Source organism: Stegostoma tigrinum, chromosome 1, assembly GCF_030684315.1.
Source record: "Stegostoma tigrinum isolate sSteTig4 chromosome 1, sSteTig4.hap1, whole genome shotgun sequence".
Classification (NCBI taxonomy): domain Eukaryota; kingdom Metazoa; phylum Chordata; class Chondrichthyes; order Orectolobiformes; family Stegostomatidae; genus Stegostoma; species Stegostoma tigrinum.
Window position 1 is genome coordinate 181,048,802 of NC_081354.1, and position 15,667 is coordinate 181,064,468.

General features: G+C 44.7%; 1 protein-coding gene across 2 annotated transcripts in view; it reads left to right on the forward strand.

Moving 5' to 3' along the window:
* LOC125454992 (dedicator of cytokinesis protein 2-like) overlaps nucleotides 1–15,667 on the forward strand; it is a 1,138,509-nt gene that overhangs the window by 1,099,362 nt on the left and 23,480 nt on the right. For both annotated transcript variants that reach the window (XM_059650430.1, XM_059650433.1), the window contains 4 exons: nucleotides 1,525–1,666; nucleotides 3,387–3,468; nucleotides 4,395–4,479; nucleotides 14,691–14,777. In XM_059650430.1, coding sequence (XP_059506413.1) covers nucleotides 1,525–1,666; nucleotides 3,387–3,468; nucleotides 4,395–4,479; nucleotides 14,691–14,777 — 396 coding nt within the window. The remainder of the gene's footprint in view (nucleotides 1–1,524; nucleotides 1,667–3,386; nucleotides 3,469–4,394; nucleotides 4,480–14,690; nucleotides 14,778–15,667) is intronic.

Sequence of the window (15,667 nt, forward strand, 5' to 3'; positions counted from 1 at the left end):
AATGACCTGGTATCGTGTGATTTCTGACCTCTTCTACCTCAGTCCAACACCAGCATCTCCACATCTGAAGGACAGAAAGTGAAAGGAAAGTCTGCACCATCTCTGTAAACTTGCTCTTCAAACGCATTTACCCATTATTTTTTTCTCCACCCATTATGTTCTGTGTTGGCCCATATCTGCGTGTGTAGAGATTTTAAAATGGGGGTTTAAATTTTATCAAGTGGAGTCATTTGTTAATAGATCATGGCTGTTCACTGGTGTTAAGAATTTATTTGGAATAAATAGCAGCTCTACCTAATCAGTGTTTTCTGCTAACTAGATTCCAAAGGACGTTTAAAGTGGGGGCTTTGGATCCTTTGATTAAGTCATTAATTTTTATGGCAATCCCAGGAGTACTAGTCCTGAGCTGAGAATCAGTACCCTTTCCCAAGTGGGTCTTAACATGAGGACAACTGCCCAACAACATGCACAGCCAAGTGTTGTCATCAGTTTTTCACTGCTTCTTTTTGGATGTTCTTAGACCAGCCTTGTCTGCAAGAAGTCACTTTCTAGTGAGCGGTGGGTGTGATAATCAGCCAACCCCGATATTCCATTGGCTTCACCCAAGGCTTTGCCTGTCATTTGCTAAACTTATATCATTTAGGGTGGTATGGTGGCTCAGTGATTAGCACCGCTGCCTCACATTTTTGGGAACCTGGGTTTACTTCCAATCTCAGGTGACTGACTGGAGTTCGCACATTCTCCCTATGTTTGCCCGAGTTTGCTCCAGTTTTCTCCCACAGGCCAAAGATGTGCAGGCTGTGCATACTGGCCATGCCAAATTGCCCAGAGGGATGTGCAAGCTATGTAGATTAGCGGTGGGAAATGTGGGATTGCGGGGATGGGGAGGGATGATGGATCTGAGGGAGATGCACCTTGGAGGGTCGTTGTGGACTTGATGGGCCAAATAGCCTGCTTCCACACTTCTATGATTTACTAACATTTGTCAAAGTTCCTTTTTATAAAGAAAAATCTTTCAGTTTAGACCACCATGAGGATATCTGGCACTTGCTGTAGGCAGCATTAATGCTCTGAACAAGTGGCTTGATGTATGGGTGAGACAGATGGTAATAACAGATATATGGGTGCGGTATCGGAAGAGGTCATTATAAAGTAGAGTAGGTTTGAGTAGAGCTCACATGAGCAGCTGAGCAGTGTAACTTGTTCCTGGCTTGTAGTTTCGATGTAGTTCTGCATACGAACCTTTGCAACTGGGCTTGAAACTACTTGTTCATGTGCAGGGTAAGAATCATTACAGGCAATGTTTCTGATCCGAGGGATTAATTTTGTGTTTCTGTTTTGGCTCTCAGATCCTCAGATCTCCCCTGCGTCTTGTTAACTGAATGTCAGAAGGGTGGCAGAGGGGCTATATATAATGTACATTCCTCCAAAATGCTCTGGGACGTTTTACCTCATTAATTGTGCTGCATAAATGCACGTTATTATTTTTGGGTCTATGCTTATGCTTATTTTTTGCCCTTTCAGAACAAGGTCTTCATTCACCGGGGAAAGGACTACGAACGGAGGGAGGATTTCGAACAGATGCTGCTGACACAGTTTCCAAATGCAGAACTGATGAAAACAACATCGCCCCCTGGAGAAGAAATCAAGAACTCTCCCGGACAATGTATCCTTATTTTTATCTGAGATACTCGGCGTGGTTTGATGTGTGTGGAGAGCTGAAGAGCCTAGAAAGTGGGGGCTGCGATTAATTGTCTGGGATAAAATGTGGACGAATCATAGGAAAAAGTTCAAAGCTATTGCTAAAAATTTTACAGCAGGTCACATAGGAAGACAAAACAACTCAAGTTAGTTGAACCAGCATGGATTTATGAAAGCGAAATCACTGGTAACTAATTCAGAGATAGTAGGAAATTCAGATGTTGGAGAATCTGAGATAACAAGGTGTAGAGCTGGATGAACACAGCAGGCCAAGCAGCATCAGAGAAGCAGGAAAGCTGACGTTTCGGGCCTAGACCCTTCTTTAGAAAAAAAAATTCTGAAGAAGGGTCTAGGCCCGAAACGTCAGCCTTCCTGCTTCTCTGATGCTGCTTGGCCTGCTGTGTTCATCCAGCTCTACACCTTGTTATTCCACTTGTAACTAATCTATTGGAATTCTTTGAAAATTAACATGTGCTGTGGATAAAGAAGAATCAATGGCTTTACTGTCTTTCGGCTTCCAAAAGATATTTGATAAGATGTCATATTAAAAATTAATGTGGAAAATCAAAGCTCTTGGTGTAGTAAGTAAGATATTGGCATGATTGAAAAGTTAGTGAGCTAACAGAGAGCAGGCATAAATAGGTGGGTTTTCTTTGGTTGGATAGATTGTCATGAGTAGTGTGCAAAGGGATCATTGCCAGAGAACATTTTACAATTTATACAAATAACTTGGATGAAAGGACCAAAGGTGTGTTTGCTAGTGACTCAAAGATACGTAAAAGAAAGGTAAGTTTTGGAGAAGATGTAAGGAGATTACAAAAGGGTTGTCGAAAGGTTGAGTACATGGGCAAAGATCTGGGAAACGGAGTCAAATGGGAGAAAAGGTGAAAATTTCCATTGCGGCAGAAAGATCAAAAAGGCCAACATGTTACTGAAATTGTGTGACAGTACAGGGCTCAGAGGCAGGGGCTCTCAAACCTGAATTGCAGAAGATTAATGTACAGGCTCAGCAGGTAATTAGGATACCTGATAGTTACAGTGTATTGTGAGGGAAATTAAATACAAGAGTAAGTAGGTTACTTATATCGTGACACCACATGTGGAGAAGTGTCTCCAGAAGTTTTTATTTATTTCGAACATAGAACATAGAACAGTACAGGCCCTTCACCCCATGATGTTGTGCCGACCTACTATCCTATTATGCAAGAATTTAACTGTTTGGGAAGCAGATCAAGGAATATTTGCTACGTTAATGCACTGGGGAGACCTCCCAAGCTCTTCTCCAAAGAAGTGTGATACTTTATAGGAATATAAGAACAGCAGTAGGCCATTCCGCCCCTCGAGGTTGTTCTCACATCTCTCTGAGAGGTCAGATGGGGCTTCAAGTCAAAACCTCTCCTAAAATACAGCACCTCTGACAGTGCTGCACTCCCTCAGATATGTGCTGGAGGGTTTGCTCAGATCTAACCTGAACCTTGTGAATGTGAGGAGACAATGTTACTAGTGTGTCAAGGACCTCAGATATTTTGTGCTGCAGAGCTGTAGCAGCACTGAAAGCCCCGTTCGCATCCACCTTGCTTAATTGGGATCCCCAACCTTTCAAAGTGAATTTCTACCCTTTCCCTCGGTGCAGCCACAACAGTACTGCCTCTCATGTTCTTTTCCTTCACCGTGACCCCCAACAGTTGTTCAGTGCTTCACCGTGCAGCCAATCCTGGGAGAACAGCCACAGTTTCACAACAAGAATGTCCCGGAGCAGATTGTGGGGTAAGTTCTCCGCACCTTATTCCCAACGGAAATGGCAGGTGGGGTTGGCTACTACTGCGGCACACTCAGGATGCCTGGATCACTGGGGGAAAACACTCCCTGCTGTGTCTGTGCTCCCACTTCCCCATGGGGTCACGGGAGAAATCAGAAAGAGGATGGAATGCTGGAGCCTGAAGTGGAAAGCTGAGTCGGGTCATCGTACCTTTGTCTAAAATTAAGGATGAATTCGGCTCCTGTAGGGTCATTGGTCATAGAGTCAGTGGAAACAGGGCCTTCAACTCATCTTGTCCGTGCTGCCCAGTTTCCACTAGTCCTGTTTGCCTGTGTTTATTGCATATCCCTCCAAAGCTATCCCATCCGTGTACCTGTTTAAATGTTCCTTAAATGACAAAGTTGTATTCGCTTCCGCCACTTCCTCTGGCAGTCCATTCCAGACACTCACCACCCTCTGTGTGAAAATATTGCACCTCCAGACCCTTTTTTTACCTCTCTCCTTTCACTTAAACCTATGTCCTCTAGCTTTAGGCTCTGCCACCATGGGGAAAGCTGTTGGCTATGTATCTTATCTACGTCTCTCATGATTTTATAAACCTCTATAAGGTGACCTCTCAGTCTCCTATACTCCAGGGGAAAAAGTCTCAGTCTATCGAAACTTTATAACTCAAACCTTCCACTCCTGGTAGTCTCCTAGTAAATCTTTTCTGCACTCTTTCTAGTTTAATGACTGAAACGGTATATATTAAATGTGGTTTCTGCACTCCAACGCACTTTTTTTTAAGGGGAAAGAATTAAAAACAACCGTAAGCAGAGGGAAGACTGAGTGCGTCAAAGCTGAGGAAACACAATTTAGCTGAGAGTCAGAATGCTCAGAAGCATCTCTTGCTTTTGTCTCACAAGTCCTTTTTTTTGCCCCTTTCACCCCTCAGATTCTTCAAAGCTAATAATGTTTCAAAATTCAGCTACTCTAGACCAATCAGGAGAGGGCCGAAGGACCCAGAGAATGAATTTGCTGTAAGTACCCCTTTATCAAGCACCTCTGAATCATAATTTGGCGCAGCCCATGAGAGCCACTGATTATTTGCGTGGTGTCTAATTTGAGAGAACGGTGTTTGCATGTTTCTATGTATTTCCATCCGTCTTCGTCAATTAACAATAAAGTTAACATTTATACAGCTTGTTTTTCTAATTCTACTTTACAGGCAGTGTGGTCTTGATGTAGAAAATCCAACATAATCTTGAAGTGTGGAACAGACTTGGGGGCTGAATGCCCTAAACCTCGAACTACTCTAAACACTCTTACACTTTAATGATTACTTTGGCCCTTTGAGGCTGATTTGCATCTTATGTGGGCACGTTCCACATCTATTCTGTTTGTTTTCCAATGCTGCAACAACTGAGCTCATTAAGAGAACAGAGCCCACACCGCTGTTCCGCTGATCAAACACTTTGATTCTATCACATTCAGCAGCTTTCCACTGAACGCCATCACACCGGGGATGCTGTCTGAAACACTTGGCCCTCATGAAAATGCACTTCTGTTAATGATTTTCACTCCGTGCTGTTTACAGATTCCTGGGAATATTTTTCTGGCACCTGCTGAAGAGCAGTTAATTAGTTCCGTGAGTAAGCCCTCAGCGTTAACTCTCTCACTGCCGGCTGGGTCTACCACCTATCCTGCTTCTGCCTGTCAATTTCAGTCCTGACTTGGCACGACCCTTCCTCATAGGAAGGGAACGCCCACCACAAGGTGCCAGAGTTGACAGAATAAAATTTTGAGGGTGACAAAGAGAAGACAGACAGGTGAAAAATTGCAATAAGTAAATGTTAATAACCCACGGTGTAAAGTGAAAGCATTTAAATATGTTGGCCTCTAACGCCCAGCATGCTCGCCGTTAATAATCTTGCAAGAGGCTGGGAAAGAATGAAGACAGCAGTTTAAACAGTCTCGAGAGCAAGTGGGAAATACCAGTTTTCAGAGTGTTAGCATTGGATCATTAAGTATTTATAACGATTTGAGAGCAGCACATATTTGTTCCTGAAAGCATTGAAGCTGCTGCCACATTATGGGATTACCCTCACCAAACTTTTTTTTTAACACGGCCAGTTAGAACGCTCTGGATGTTGCTGGTGGGATGGTTCCACAGTTGATAAAGAATCTATTTCCATCGGCTTACGTAAGCAAAACCCTATTCCAGCCACTTTAGTTACCAACCCATTGAAGACGTCAGGTATCAGTAGGCCCTCGCTGCATCCTGCCCTAACAACATTGGTGCCGGTGTTGGACTGCCAGGGAGTGGACAAAGTCAGAAGTCACATGACGCCAGGTTATCGCCCAACAGGCTTATTTGAAATCACAACCTTTTGGAGTGCCGCCGCTTTGCCAGGTGAAGTCACCACATCAGGTGAACCTGAGCATCAGGACAGACGGTGAGGAGGGCCTTGTATTTGACTGAACCAGTAGGCAATTAGTTCTGAATGTGCCTCCCACTCGTCAGGGAGATGTGTTCAAAGGTAGGTTCCTCTTATCCGTGAGGGAGTTTGGAATAATGATCAACATCCTGGGGTTAAAATTGACCAAAAACTCAACATAAGCACAGTGACTACAAGAACATGTCAGAAGCTAGGAATACTGCAGCGAGTAACTCACCTCCTGACTCCTCAAAGTCTGTCCACTAGCTACAAGGCACAAGTCAGGAATATAATGGAATATCCCCCACTTGCCTGGATGATTGCAGCCCCAAGAACACTCAAGAAGCCTGACACCTTGAAGAACAAAGCAGCCTACTGAATTGGCACCACATTCACAAGTACCCAATCCCTATCCACAAGAGCAACTGCAGAAATTCACCAATGATCCTTCGATAGCATCTTTGAATGAAGTTGTTGAGATGCTACACCCAAATTATTCACTGAACTAACCACCTCCTACCAGGGTGTGCTCCTGAGATGCTGCTTGGCCTGCTGTGTTCATCCAGCCTCACATTTTGTTGTCTTGGATTCTCCAGCATCTGCAGTTCCCATTATCTCTCTCCTACCAGATCCTACTGCAATGCTGTTGTATACATGGGGCCGCAGTCATTTCTCCATTAAAGACAAAAAATTGGTTATGTGTACTTCTAGCTATCTAGAAGTATAGTAAAATCACTGTTGTCTTATCAGAGAGATGACTGGTGATGTTTTAACCTGAGGGTCACCACACCCCAGGCAAGGGGAGAGGCTGAGGAGGAGGGATTATCATGGTAACCTCAGGTGGGGCTGGAATTGAACCCACAAGTTTGCCATCTAACCAACTGAGCTAACCAACAAGTACAAAAGCAGCAGATATATAGGAACACCACCACCTGCAGGTTCCCTTCTCAGCCGCTCGCCATCGTGACTTGGAAATATATCGCCGTTCCTGCACAGTCGCTGGGTCAAATTCCCTCCCTAAGGGCATTGTGGGTCAACCCATGGCACATGGACTGCAGCAGTTCAAGAGGCAGCTCACCACCATCTTCTCAAGGGGGGCAACTAGGGACGGGCAATAAATGCTGGCCCAGCCTGCTCCTGTGTGAATAAAGAAAACTTTTATATGTCTAACTCTAAAGAAAATCCAGAGGAGCTTTCCCTAGTCACACTTCCACATCTGTGGATGGTTAATGAGATAATTCAATAAGTTTGCTAATAGTCTAGGTCTAGTGGAAAGTGCGAACGAGAATGGGGTTGATTTTGACCATAGCCCAGCAACAAGAGCAACTTCCATTATATAGCACCTTTAGCATTGCCACACCATCTCAAGTGCATTTCGAGGGAGAGTACGAATGGAAATTTAACGAGGGTGATGTGAAAAGTTATTTGGGCAGTTGGTAGGTTTGAAGGAGAAGGTTTTAAGTGGGGAGGAAGGGTGGGAGTGAGGAGAAAATTCCCCGCTTTAGGGACTAGGCAGCTGAAAGTGTAGCTGCTATTTGGATGAATGATTAACATGAGGAAGCATCCAAAATTGGATGCTACACCCAAATTATTCACTGCACTAACCACCGCCTACCAGGTCCTACTGCAATGCAGTTGTATGCATGGGGCCACAGCCATTTCTCCATTATGTTTCAATTAAGTCACCTGTCAACCTTCTTCTCTCGAATGAAAACAGCGTCAAGTCCCTCAGCCTTTCCTCGTAAGACCTTCCCTCCATACCAGGCAACATCCTAGTAAATCTCCTCTGCACCCTTTCCAAAGCTTCCACATCCTTCTTATAATGCGGTGACCAGAACTGTACACAATACTCCAAGTGCGGCCGCACCAGAGTTTTGTACAGCTTCACCATAACCTCTTGGTTCCGGAACTCGATCCCTCTATTAATAAAAGCTGAAACACTGTATGCCTTCTTAACAGCCCTGTCAACCTGGGTGGCAACTTTCAAGGATCTGCGTACATGGACACCGAGCTCTCTCTGCTCGTCTACACTACCAAGAATCTTACCATTAGCCCAGTACTTTGCCTTCTGGTTACTCCTCCCAAAGTGCATCACCTCACACTTGTCTGCATTAAACTCCATTTAAAGACAAAAAATTGGTTATGTGTAGCACAAGGGGAAAACCCACCCTAAGTCAGGGGTCAGGCCACCAGGAGCCAGTGTAAGGATTAAATCTGTACTCTCGGCTCTGTTCTGTATCATATTCCAAGTCATCTTGCCAATTGAGTTAACTTATCCCCAAAACACTGAGATTTGTTTTTCACCCTTTATTCATTAATGGGGTAAGGACATCAATGACTAGGCAACATTTATTACCCAGAGAGCAGTTCAGAGTCAGCCACATTGCTATGCGTTTGGAGTCACATGTAGGCCAGACCAGGTAAGGATGGCATTTCCTTCCCTAAAGGACATGAGTGAACCTGATGTGTTAACCCGACCCATTCACCAATGAATTCATGGTCACCATTAGACTCTTAATTCCAGATATTTTATTGAATTCAATTCCGCCATTTGCCGTGGTGACATTTGAACCCAGATCCCCAGAATATTATCTGTTTTCTCTGGATTAACAATGTAACATTAATACCACTAAGCGGGTGCGTCCCCGAGAAGTCAAAAGGAAATCGATGCTGATTTCAGACCTCTGTAACAGTGCATGTGCGCCACCCAGTGGTTCATTCTTGTTTCTGCAACTTATAACTTCACACTTGCCTTCTGGAGTGTCTAACTTCAGAGAAAGTGCCTTTCGTCATGACCTGAGGACCTCTCAGAGCGCTTCAGAGCCAATTCAGTACTTTCTGAAGTGTAGTCCTTGTTATAATATGGGGAAAGTGGCACTCAGTTTGTACACAGCAGGCTCCCACAACAGCATTGCATTAATGAATGAATAAACGATTTATTTATTGCCACATATATCTTGAAGACACAGTGAAAGTGTTTTGTTGCCACTCTGGTGCCATGTTGAGTTACAATCAGGATAAAAAGAAATTACTTTAAAAAAAGTTCATCTTCTGTTCAAGTTGGAGAAGGTCAAGCACAGCTTCAGGACTTCTGCAAGGTCTCTGCAAGGTGTTCTGGTCGCCAAGGGGTCCTGCTCCAGAATCAGCAATAATGCTGATGCCCCAGGAGACCCCGGTTCTGCCTCCATCTCCTTGCGGGCACCACCAAGAATCCAGGCTCCAGGCCTACTGCTCTTGCCAAGAGCGCAGGCTCCGGGCCTACTGCTCTTGCCAAGAGCCTAGGCTCCAGGCCTACTGCCCGTACGAAGAGCCCAGTCTCCAGGCCTACTGCCCCTGCCAAGAGCCCAGGCTCTGGGCCTACTGCCCGTACGAAGAGCCCAGGCTCCAGGCCTACTGCCCCTGCCAAGAGCCCAGGCTCCGGGTCTACTGCTCTTGCCAAGAGCCCAGGCTCCAGGTCTACTGCCCCTGCCAAGAGCTCAGGTTCCAGGATGAGCAGGTCATTTAGATTTTGCTGATATTGTTTGGGCACTGTTGTGAGAGGTGTTGCATCAAGTAGCTCCAGCTGAATACAGAAGTGTAGCCCATGGTAGGTCTCCAGTTAGATGGTTTAACAAGGGAGACCATCAATTAGCACAAAGGTCTTTTTTTAAAGTAATAACCAATTTAAATAATTCTTTGGAAGGAGTAACAGGAAGACAGAGTACTGGGCTAATAGTAAGATTCTTGGTAGTGTGGATGAGCAGAGGGATCTCGATGTCCATGTGTATAGATCCCTGAAAGTTGCCACCCAGGTTGATAGGATTGTTAAGAAGGTGTACGTTGTGTTAGGTTTTATTGGTTGAGGGATTGAGTTTCGGAGCCATGAGGTCATGTTGAGCTATACAAAATTCTGGTGCGGCCGCACTTGGAGTATTGTGTACAGTTCTGGTCACTGCATTATAAGAAGGATGTGGAAGCTTTGGAAAGGGTGCAGAGGAGATTTACTAGGATGTTGCCTGGCATGGAGGGAAGGTCTTACGAGGAAAGGCTGAGGGACTCTCATTCGAGAGAAGAAGGTTGAGAGGTGACTTAATTGAGACATATAAAATAATCAGAGGGTTAGATAGGGTGGACAGTGAGAGCCTTTTTCCTCGGATAGTGATGGCTACCATGAGGGGACATAGCTTTAAATTGAGGGGTGATAGATATAGGACAGATGTCAGAGGTAAGTTCTTTTCTCAGAGAATAATAAGGGTGCGGAATGCCCAGCCTGCAACAGTAGTAGACTCGCCAACTTTAAGGGCATTTAAATGGCTATTGGATAAACATATGGATAGTAATGGAATAGTGTAGGTTAGATGGGCTTCAGATTAGTTTCACAGATCGGTGCAACATTGAGGGCCGAAGGGCCTGTACTGCGCTGTAGGATTCTACTTTCTCTGTCTCAGGCAGATGAAAGCATCTGAAGCAGATGAAAAATCAAGGGAATGTTTTGCCCAAGTTCAAGTCAGTATTTATCTCGTAATTAACATCACTAGAAATTAAAATTTTTGATTTCAGGAGCTTGCTTTCAGAAAATTATTGGGCAGTTATTACAAATGCAAATAAGTTCTCCAGCAGAAGTTTGCGACTATAAATCTGGCCCTTGAAACTAAGATGTGAAAACTCACTCTTGATTGGGGATGCAGTGGGGTTGTGGTAATGTGACAGAATGGAATCCCTACACCAAGGTTAGAACATAGAACATAGAACATAGAACAGTACAGCACAGAACAGGCCCTTCAGCCCATAATGTTGTGCCGACCATTGATCCTCATGGATGCACCCTCAAATTTCTGTGACCATATGCATGTCCAGCAGTCTCTTAAATGACCCCAATGACCTTGCTTCCACAACTGCTGCTGGCAACGCATTCCATGCTCTCACAACTCTCTGCGTAAAGAACCTGCCTCTGACATCCCCTCTATACTTTCCACCAACCAGCTTAAAACTATGACCCCTCGTGCTAGCCATTTCTGCCCTGGGAAATAGTCTCTGGCTATCGACTCTATCTATGCCTCTCATTATCTTGTATACCTCAATTAGGTCCCCTCTCCTCCTCCTTTTCTCCAATGAAAAGAGACCGAGCTCAGTCAACCTCTCTTCATAAGATAAGCCCTCCAGTCCAGGCAGCATCCTGGTAAACCTCCTCTGAACCCTCTCCAAAGCATCCACATCTTTCCTATAATAGGGCGCCCAGAACTGGACGCAGTATTCCAAGTGCGGTCTAACCAAAGTTTTATAGAGCTGCAACAAGATCTCACGACTCTTAAACTCAATCCCCCTGTTAATGAAAGCCAAAACACCATATGCTTTCTTAACAACCCTGTCCACTTGGGTGGCCATTTTAAGGGATCTATGTATCTGCACACCAAGATCCCTCTGTTCCTCCACGCTGCCAAGAATCCTATCCTTAATCCTGTACTCAGCTTTCAAATTCGACCTTCCAAAATGCATCACCTCGCATTTATCCAGGTTGAACTCCATCTGCCACCTCTCAGCCCATCTCTGCATCCTGTCAATGTCCCGCTGCAGCCTACAACAGCCCTCTACACTGTCAACGACACCTCCGACCTTTGTGTCGTCTGCAAACTTGCTGACCCATCCTTCAATTCCCTCGTCCAAGTCATTAATAAAAATTACAAACAGTAGAGGCCCAAGGACAGAGCCCTGTGGAACCCCACTCACCACTGACTTCCAGGCAGAATATTTTCCTTCTACTACCACTCGCTGTCTTCTGTTGGCCAGCCAATTCTGTATCCAAGCAGCTAAGTTCCCCTGTATCCCATTCCTCCTGACCTTCTGAATGAGCCTTCCATGGGGAACCTTATCAAATGCCTTACTGAAGTCCATATACACCACATCCACAGCTCGACCCTCATCAACCTTCCTAGTCACATCCTCAAAAAACTCGATAAGGTTTGTAAGGCATGACCTACCCCTCACAAAGGTTCTGGGGATCTGGGTTAAAATCCCAACATGGTTAATGCTGGAAAATTAGTTTTATTTTCTAAATAATAAATGTGGAATAAATAAAGAGTTGGCCTCACACTGACTGTGTAGCAGCTGTCAGTTATTGTGAAAGCATCACGAATGCCCTTTAGTGATAGAAATATGCTGTCCTTAACTTGTCAGGCCTATATGTGACTCCAGACCCACAATGGGTTTTACTGTTAACTGCCCTCTGAACAATTATGGACAGGAAACAAATGCTAGCCAAGCCACCAATGCCCATGCACTATGTTTTTGAAGGAGTAAAGAATACCACAGCTGTATTTGTTCCTGCTTAAGGCACTGTTTTCTTATTAGTATTTTGTTGTGGTCACTTGCAAAAAGAAACAGTGAAGTCACCACAGTCCCGTGATGCAAAACGATTTGAGACTCTGCTTGGGCAAATTTAGAAGAATGAGAGGTGACCTCATTGAAACACAGGATTCTTAAGGGGCTTGACAGGGTAAATGCTGAGAGGATGTCCCCCCCCCCCCCACTCCCATGGGGGGAGTCGAGGACCAGAGAGCATAGACTGAGAATAAAGGGGCGCCAATTTGAGATTGAGATGAGGAGGGAATTCCTATCTCAGAGAGTTGTGTGTCTTGGGAACTCCTTGTCACGGAGAGCTGTGGGAGCAGAGTTCTCGTACCTATTTAGGGCTGAGATAGTTAGATTCTTGATCAGGAGGGAAATGAAGGGTTATGGGGGAAGGGCAAGACAGTGGCCATGAGAAAGACTGGATCAACCACAACCCTATCGAATAGCAGAGCAGGCTCGAGGGGCCAAATGGCCTACTCCTATCCGAATTATTATGGTTTTATATTTGCTGTCTCTCATTTGAGAGATAACTGGTGATAGTTAAATCTGAGGGTCGCCACACTTTAGGTGAGGGGTGAGATTAAGAAAGTGGGACCTTTACGTTGACCCCTGCCAGCATATGAATTGAGCCCATGCTGGCACAAACCAGCCTTCCAGCCAACTGAGATAAACAAACCTCAAGATCCCTTGTGCTGGCATCATCCATTCATGGGGAGTGCTCAACACTTTGCATTGGGAATCCTAGGTCTCAAGTCTGAAATTTTATTACTATGAGGACAGCAATTGAAAACACCAAACCATAACCTTGAATTGAAAGTCTCAGGTGTTCTTGTGAGGACAGAGGTTCACTCTCTTCAAATAAGGTCATGAAGCGAGGCAGAGCCACCCCTTGTTAATGACAAGCTCCTATAGGCCTCAAGCCTTAAGGCAGATCTACGCTCCTGCTTTCTCCCTGAGATATTACTGAGCTCATGTTAATAGCAACAGGGCAAACAAAGGATTGATTCAACTCCACTTTTCTGCCTAATCTGGATTGAGAGTTGTGGTAGATTATGGTGAAATAATAGAAAACACGATGGAGCAACTAAAGCAGGAGGAACAAGCAAAGCTCTCGAATAGTTAGGTAGACGAGAAGGAGGTCAGTCAGTCCATATCATGTCTGTTCTCGCTCTCGGTGGCTTGTCCCATTGTTTTTTTCAGGTTTTGAGAACCATGATTCGAGTGTTTCCACGAAACTTTCAGGCACTGCATTCAAATTCAAGCCGCTCACTGTCGACAAAAGATATTCCCCATGTCACCGTTGCTTCTCTTAGTAATTGCTTTCAATCGGTGCCCAACCCTTCCATGAATAGTTTCTCCCTGAACACTTTGCTCGGATACCTCATGATTTTCATCATTTCTGAAAGTCTCTTTGAAGCAAAATAGAATTGTACATGACAGAAGTTGGCCAACTGGCCTACCGTGCCCTTACTGGGTTCCAGAAGAGCTACCCAGTCAGTTCCACTCTCCAGATCTGCCTCTCTTCCTGTCTGCTCTGAGGTTATAGAGGACAATATCATGATGGTAACATTGTTAGAAAAATGACTCAACAACTTGGGCTCGTGTTTGCAGGACGTAAGTCTAAAGCCTACTCATTCATTACCAGTTGGTGTGGATTCGACGGATCGAATGGCCTGATTCTGCACTGTCGGAATTCTACGTTTGATGTGTTAATTCAAATTCAAATCATTAATAAATCCTAAAATAATTAATGAGACAGAGCAATAGTGGCCATGAATCAACCAGGTTATGGTAAAAGCCCATCAGTTTCACTTTTTAGGTGAAGGAAACTACCATCCTTGCTTGTGCCTCCAGGCTAATGTTTCTGGCCCAGTGGTTAACACTGCTGCCTCACACGCCAGGTTCCTGGGTTCAATCCCAGCCTCAGGTGACTGTCTGTGTGGAGTTTGCACATTCTCCCCGTGTCTGTGCAGGTTTCTTCCGGGTGCTCCGGTTTCCTCCCACCGTCTGAAGATGGGCTGGTTAGGTGGATTGGTCATGGGAAATGCCGGGCTATAGAGATAGGATGGCAGTGTGTGGCTGAGTAGGATGCTGTTCAAAAGAGTCAGTGTGGACTTGATGGCTGAATGGCCTTGATCTGAAGTGTAGGGATTCTGTGACGTGACGGAACAGTGACAGTGATGTGGTTCCCTCTTAAATTGCATCTGAAACATCGTCAGCAAACCACTCAGCACAGTACCCCAGTTAAGTTGGCACTGCCTGTGCAACAATGGGAGATGGATTATAGCTATTCACGTTTTCAAGGGCCATTAGGGATGCCCAACATCCAATGACTGAGTGAAAATACTGGCAACTCCTGTTTCTCTGACCTACCCATATAACTGAAGTCCTTCCTCCTGTGCTACTCAGCATTGTCTGTGAGATATTAATGACTTGTTTGAGTGGAGATCAGTACTGAATTTGTTATACTCTTCTCTTTCAAATAGTCCATGTGGATTGAGAGGACCACGTTCACTACAGCATACAAGATGCCTGGCATTCTCCGCTGGTTTGAAGTTGTGCAAACATCAATGGTGAGCCATCAGAAACAGCGACTAAAACAACAACTTGTATTAAATGCAAGACATGGATATCTAGCTCACAAAGCATTACTTTATAGAGGGTGCATTGCTGTAGAGAGAGCCAGCATGGACCTGATGGGCTAGATGGCCATACATTGTAGAACAGAGGGACTTAGGGGCTCAGGGTCCTAGTTCCTTGAAGTTTGCATTACATCTAGACAAGGTGGTTAAAAAAAGGCATTTAGCATGCTCGCCTTCATTGCTGAGTCCTTTGAGTGTGGGAGTTGGGAAGTCTTGCTGAGGTTGTACATGCTGGATATTATTAAACTAGAGAAGGTTCAGAAGAGATTTACCAGGATATTGCCGGGTATGAAAGGTTTGAGTTATGAAGAAAGGTTGGATAGGCTGGGACTTCTTTCACGGGAGCGTAGGCTGTTGAGGGGCAACCTTATTAATCTTCATAAAATCATTGGGGGTATAGATAGGATGAATTGGTGTCTTTTCCCCAGGATGAGAGGTAGCAAGACTAGCAGAAATATTTTTAAGGTGAGAGGAGAAAGATTTAAAAAAGATATGAGAGGCAATTTTTTTACACAGAGGGTGGTTCACGTGTGGAATGAACTTCTTGAGGACGTGGATGTGGGCACAGTTACATTTGATAAGTACATGAATAGGAAAGGTTTGAAGGGATTTGGGGCAGGAACAGGCAGGTGGGACTAGTTTAGTTTGGGATCACGTCTTTCATGTGCTGCTTGGACTGAAGCATCTGTTTTCGTGCTGTATGACTCGAAATATCTTATTATCACTCTGTAAAAACTATTTTGCCTGGAGTGCCATCCTCACAGCTATTAAACATACTGAATTTTGAACGCTTAATCATAAGTGTGAGGCTTGTTTGAGTA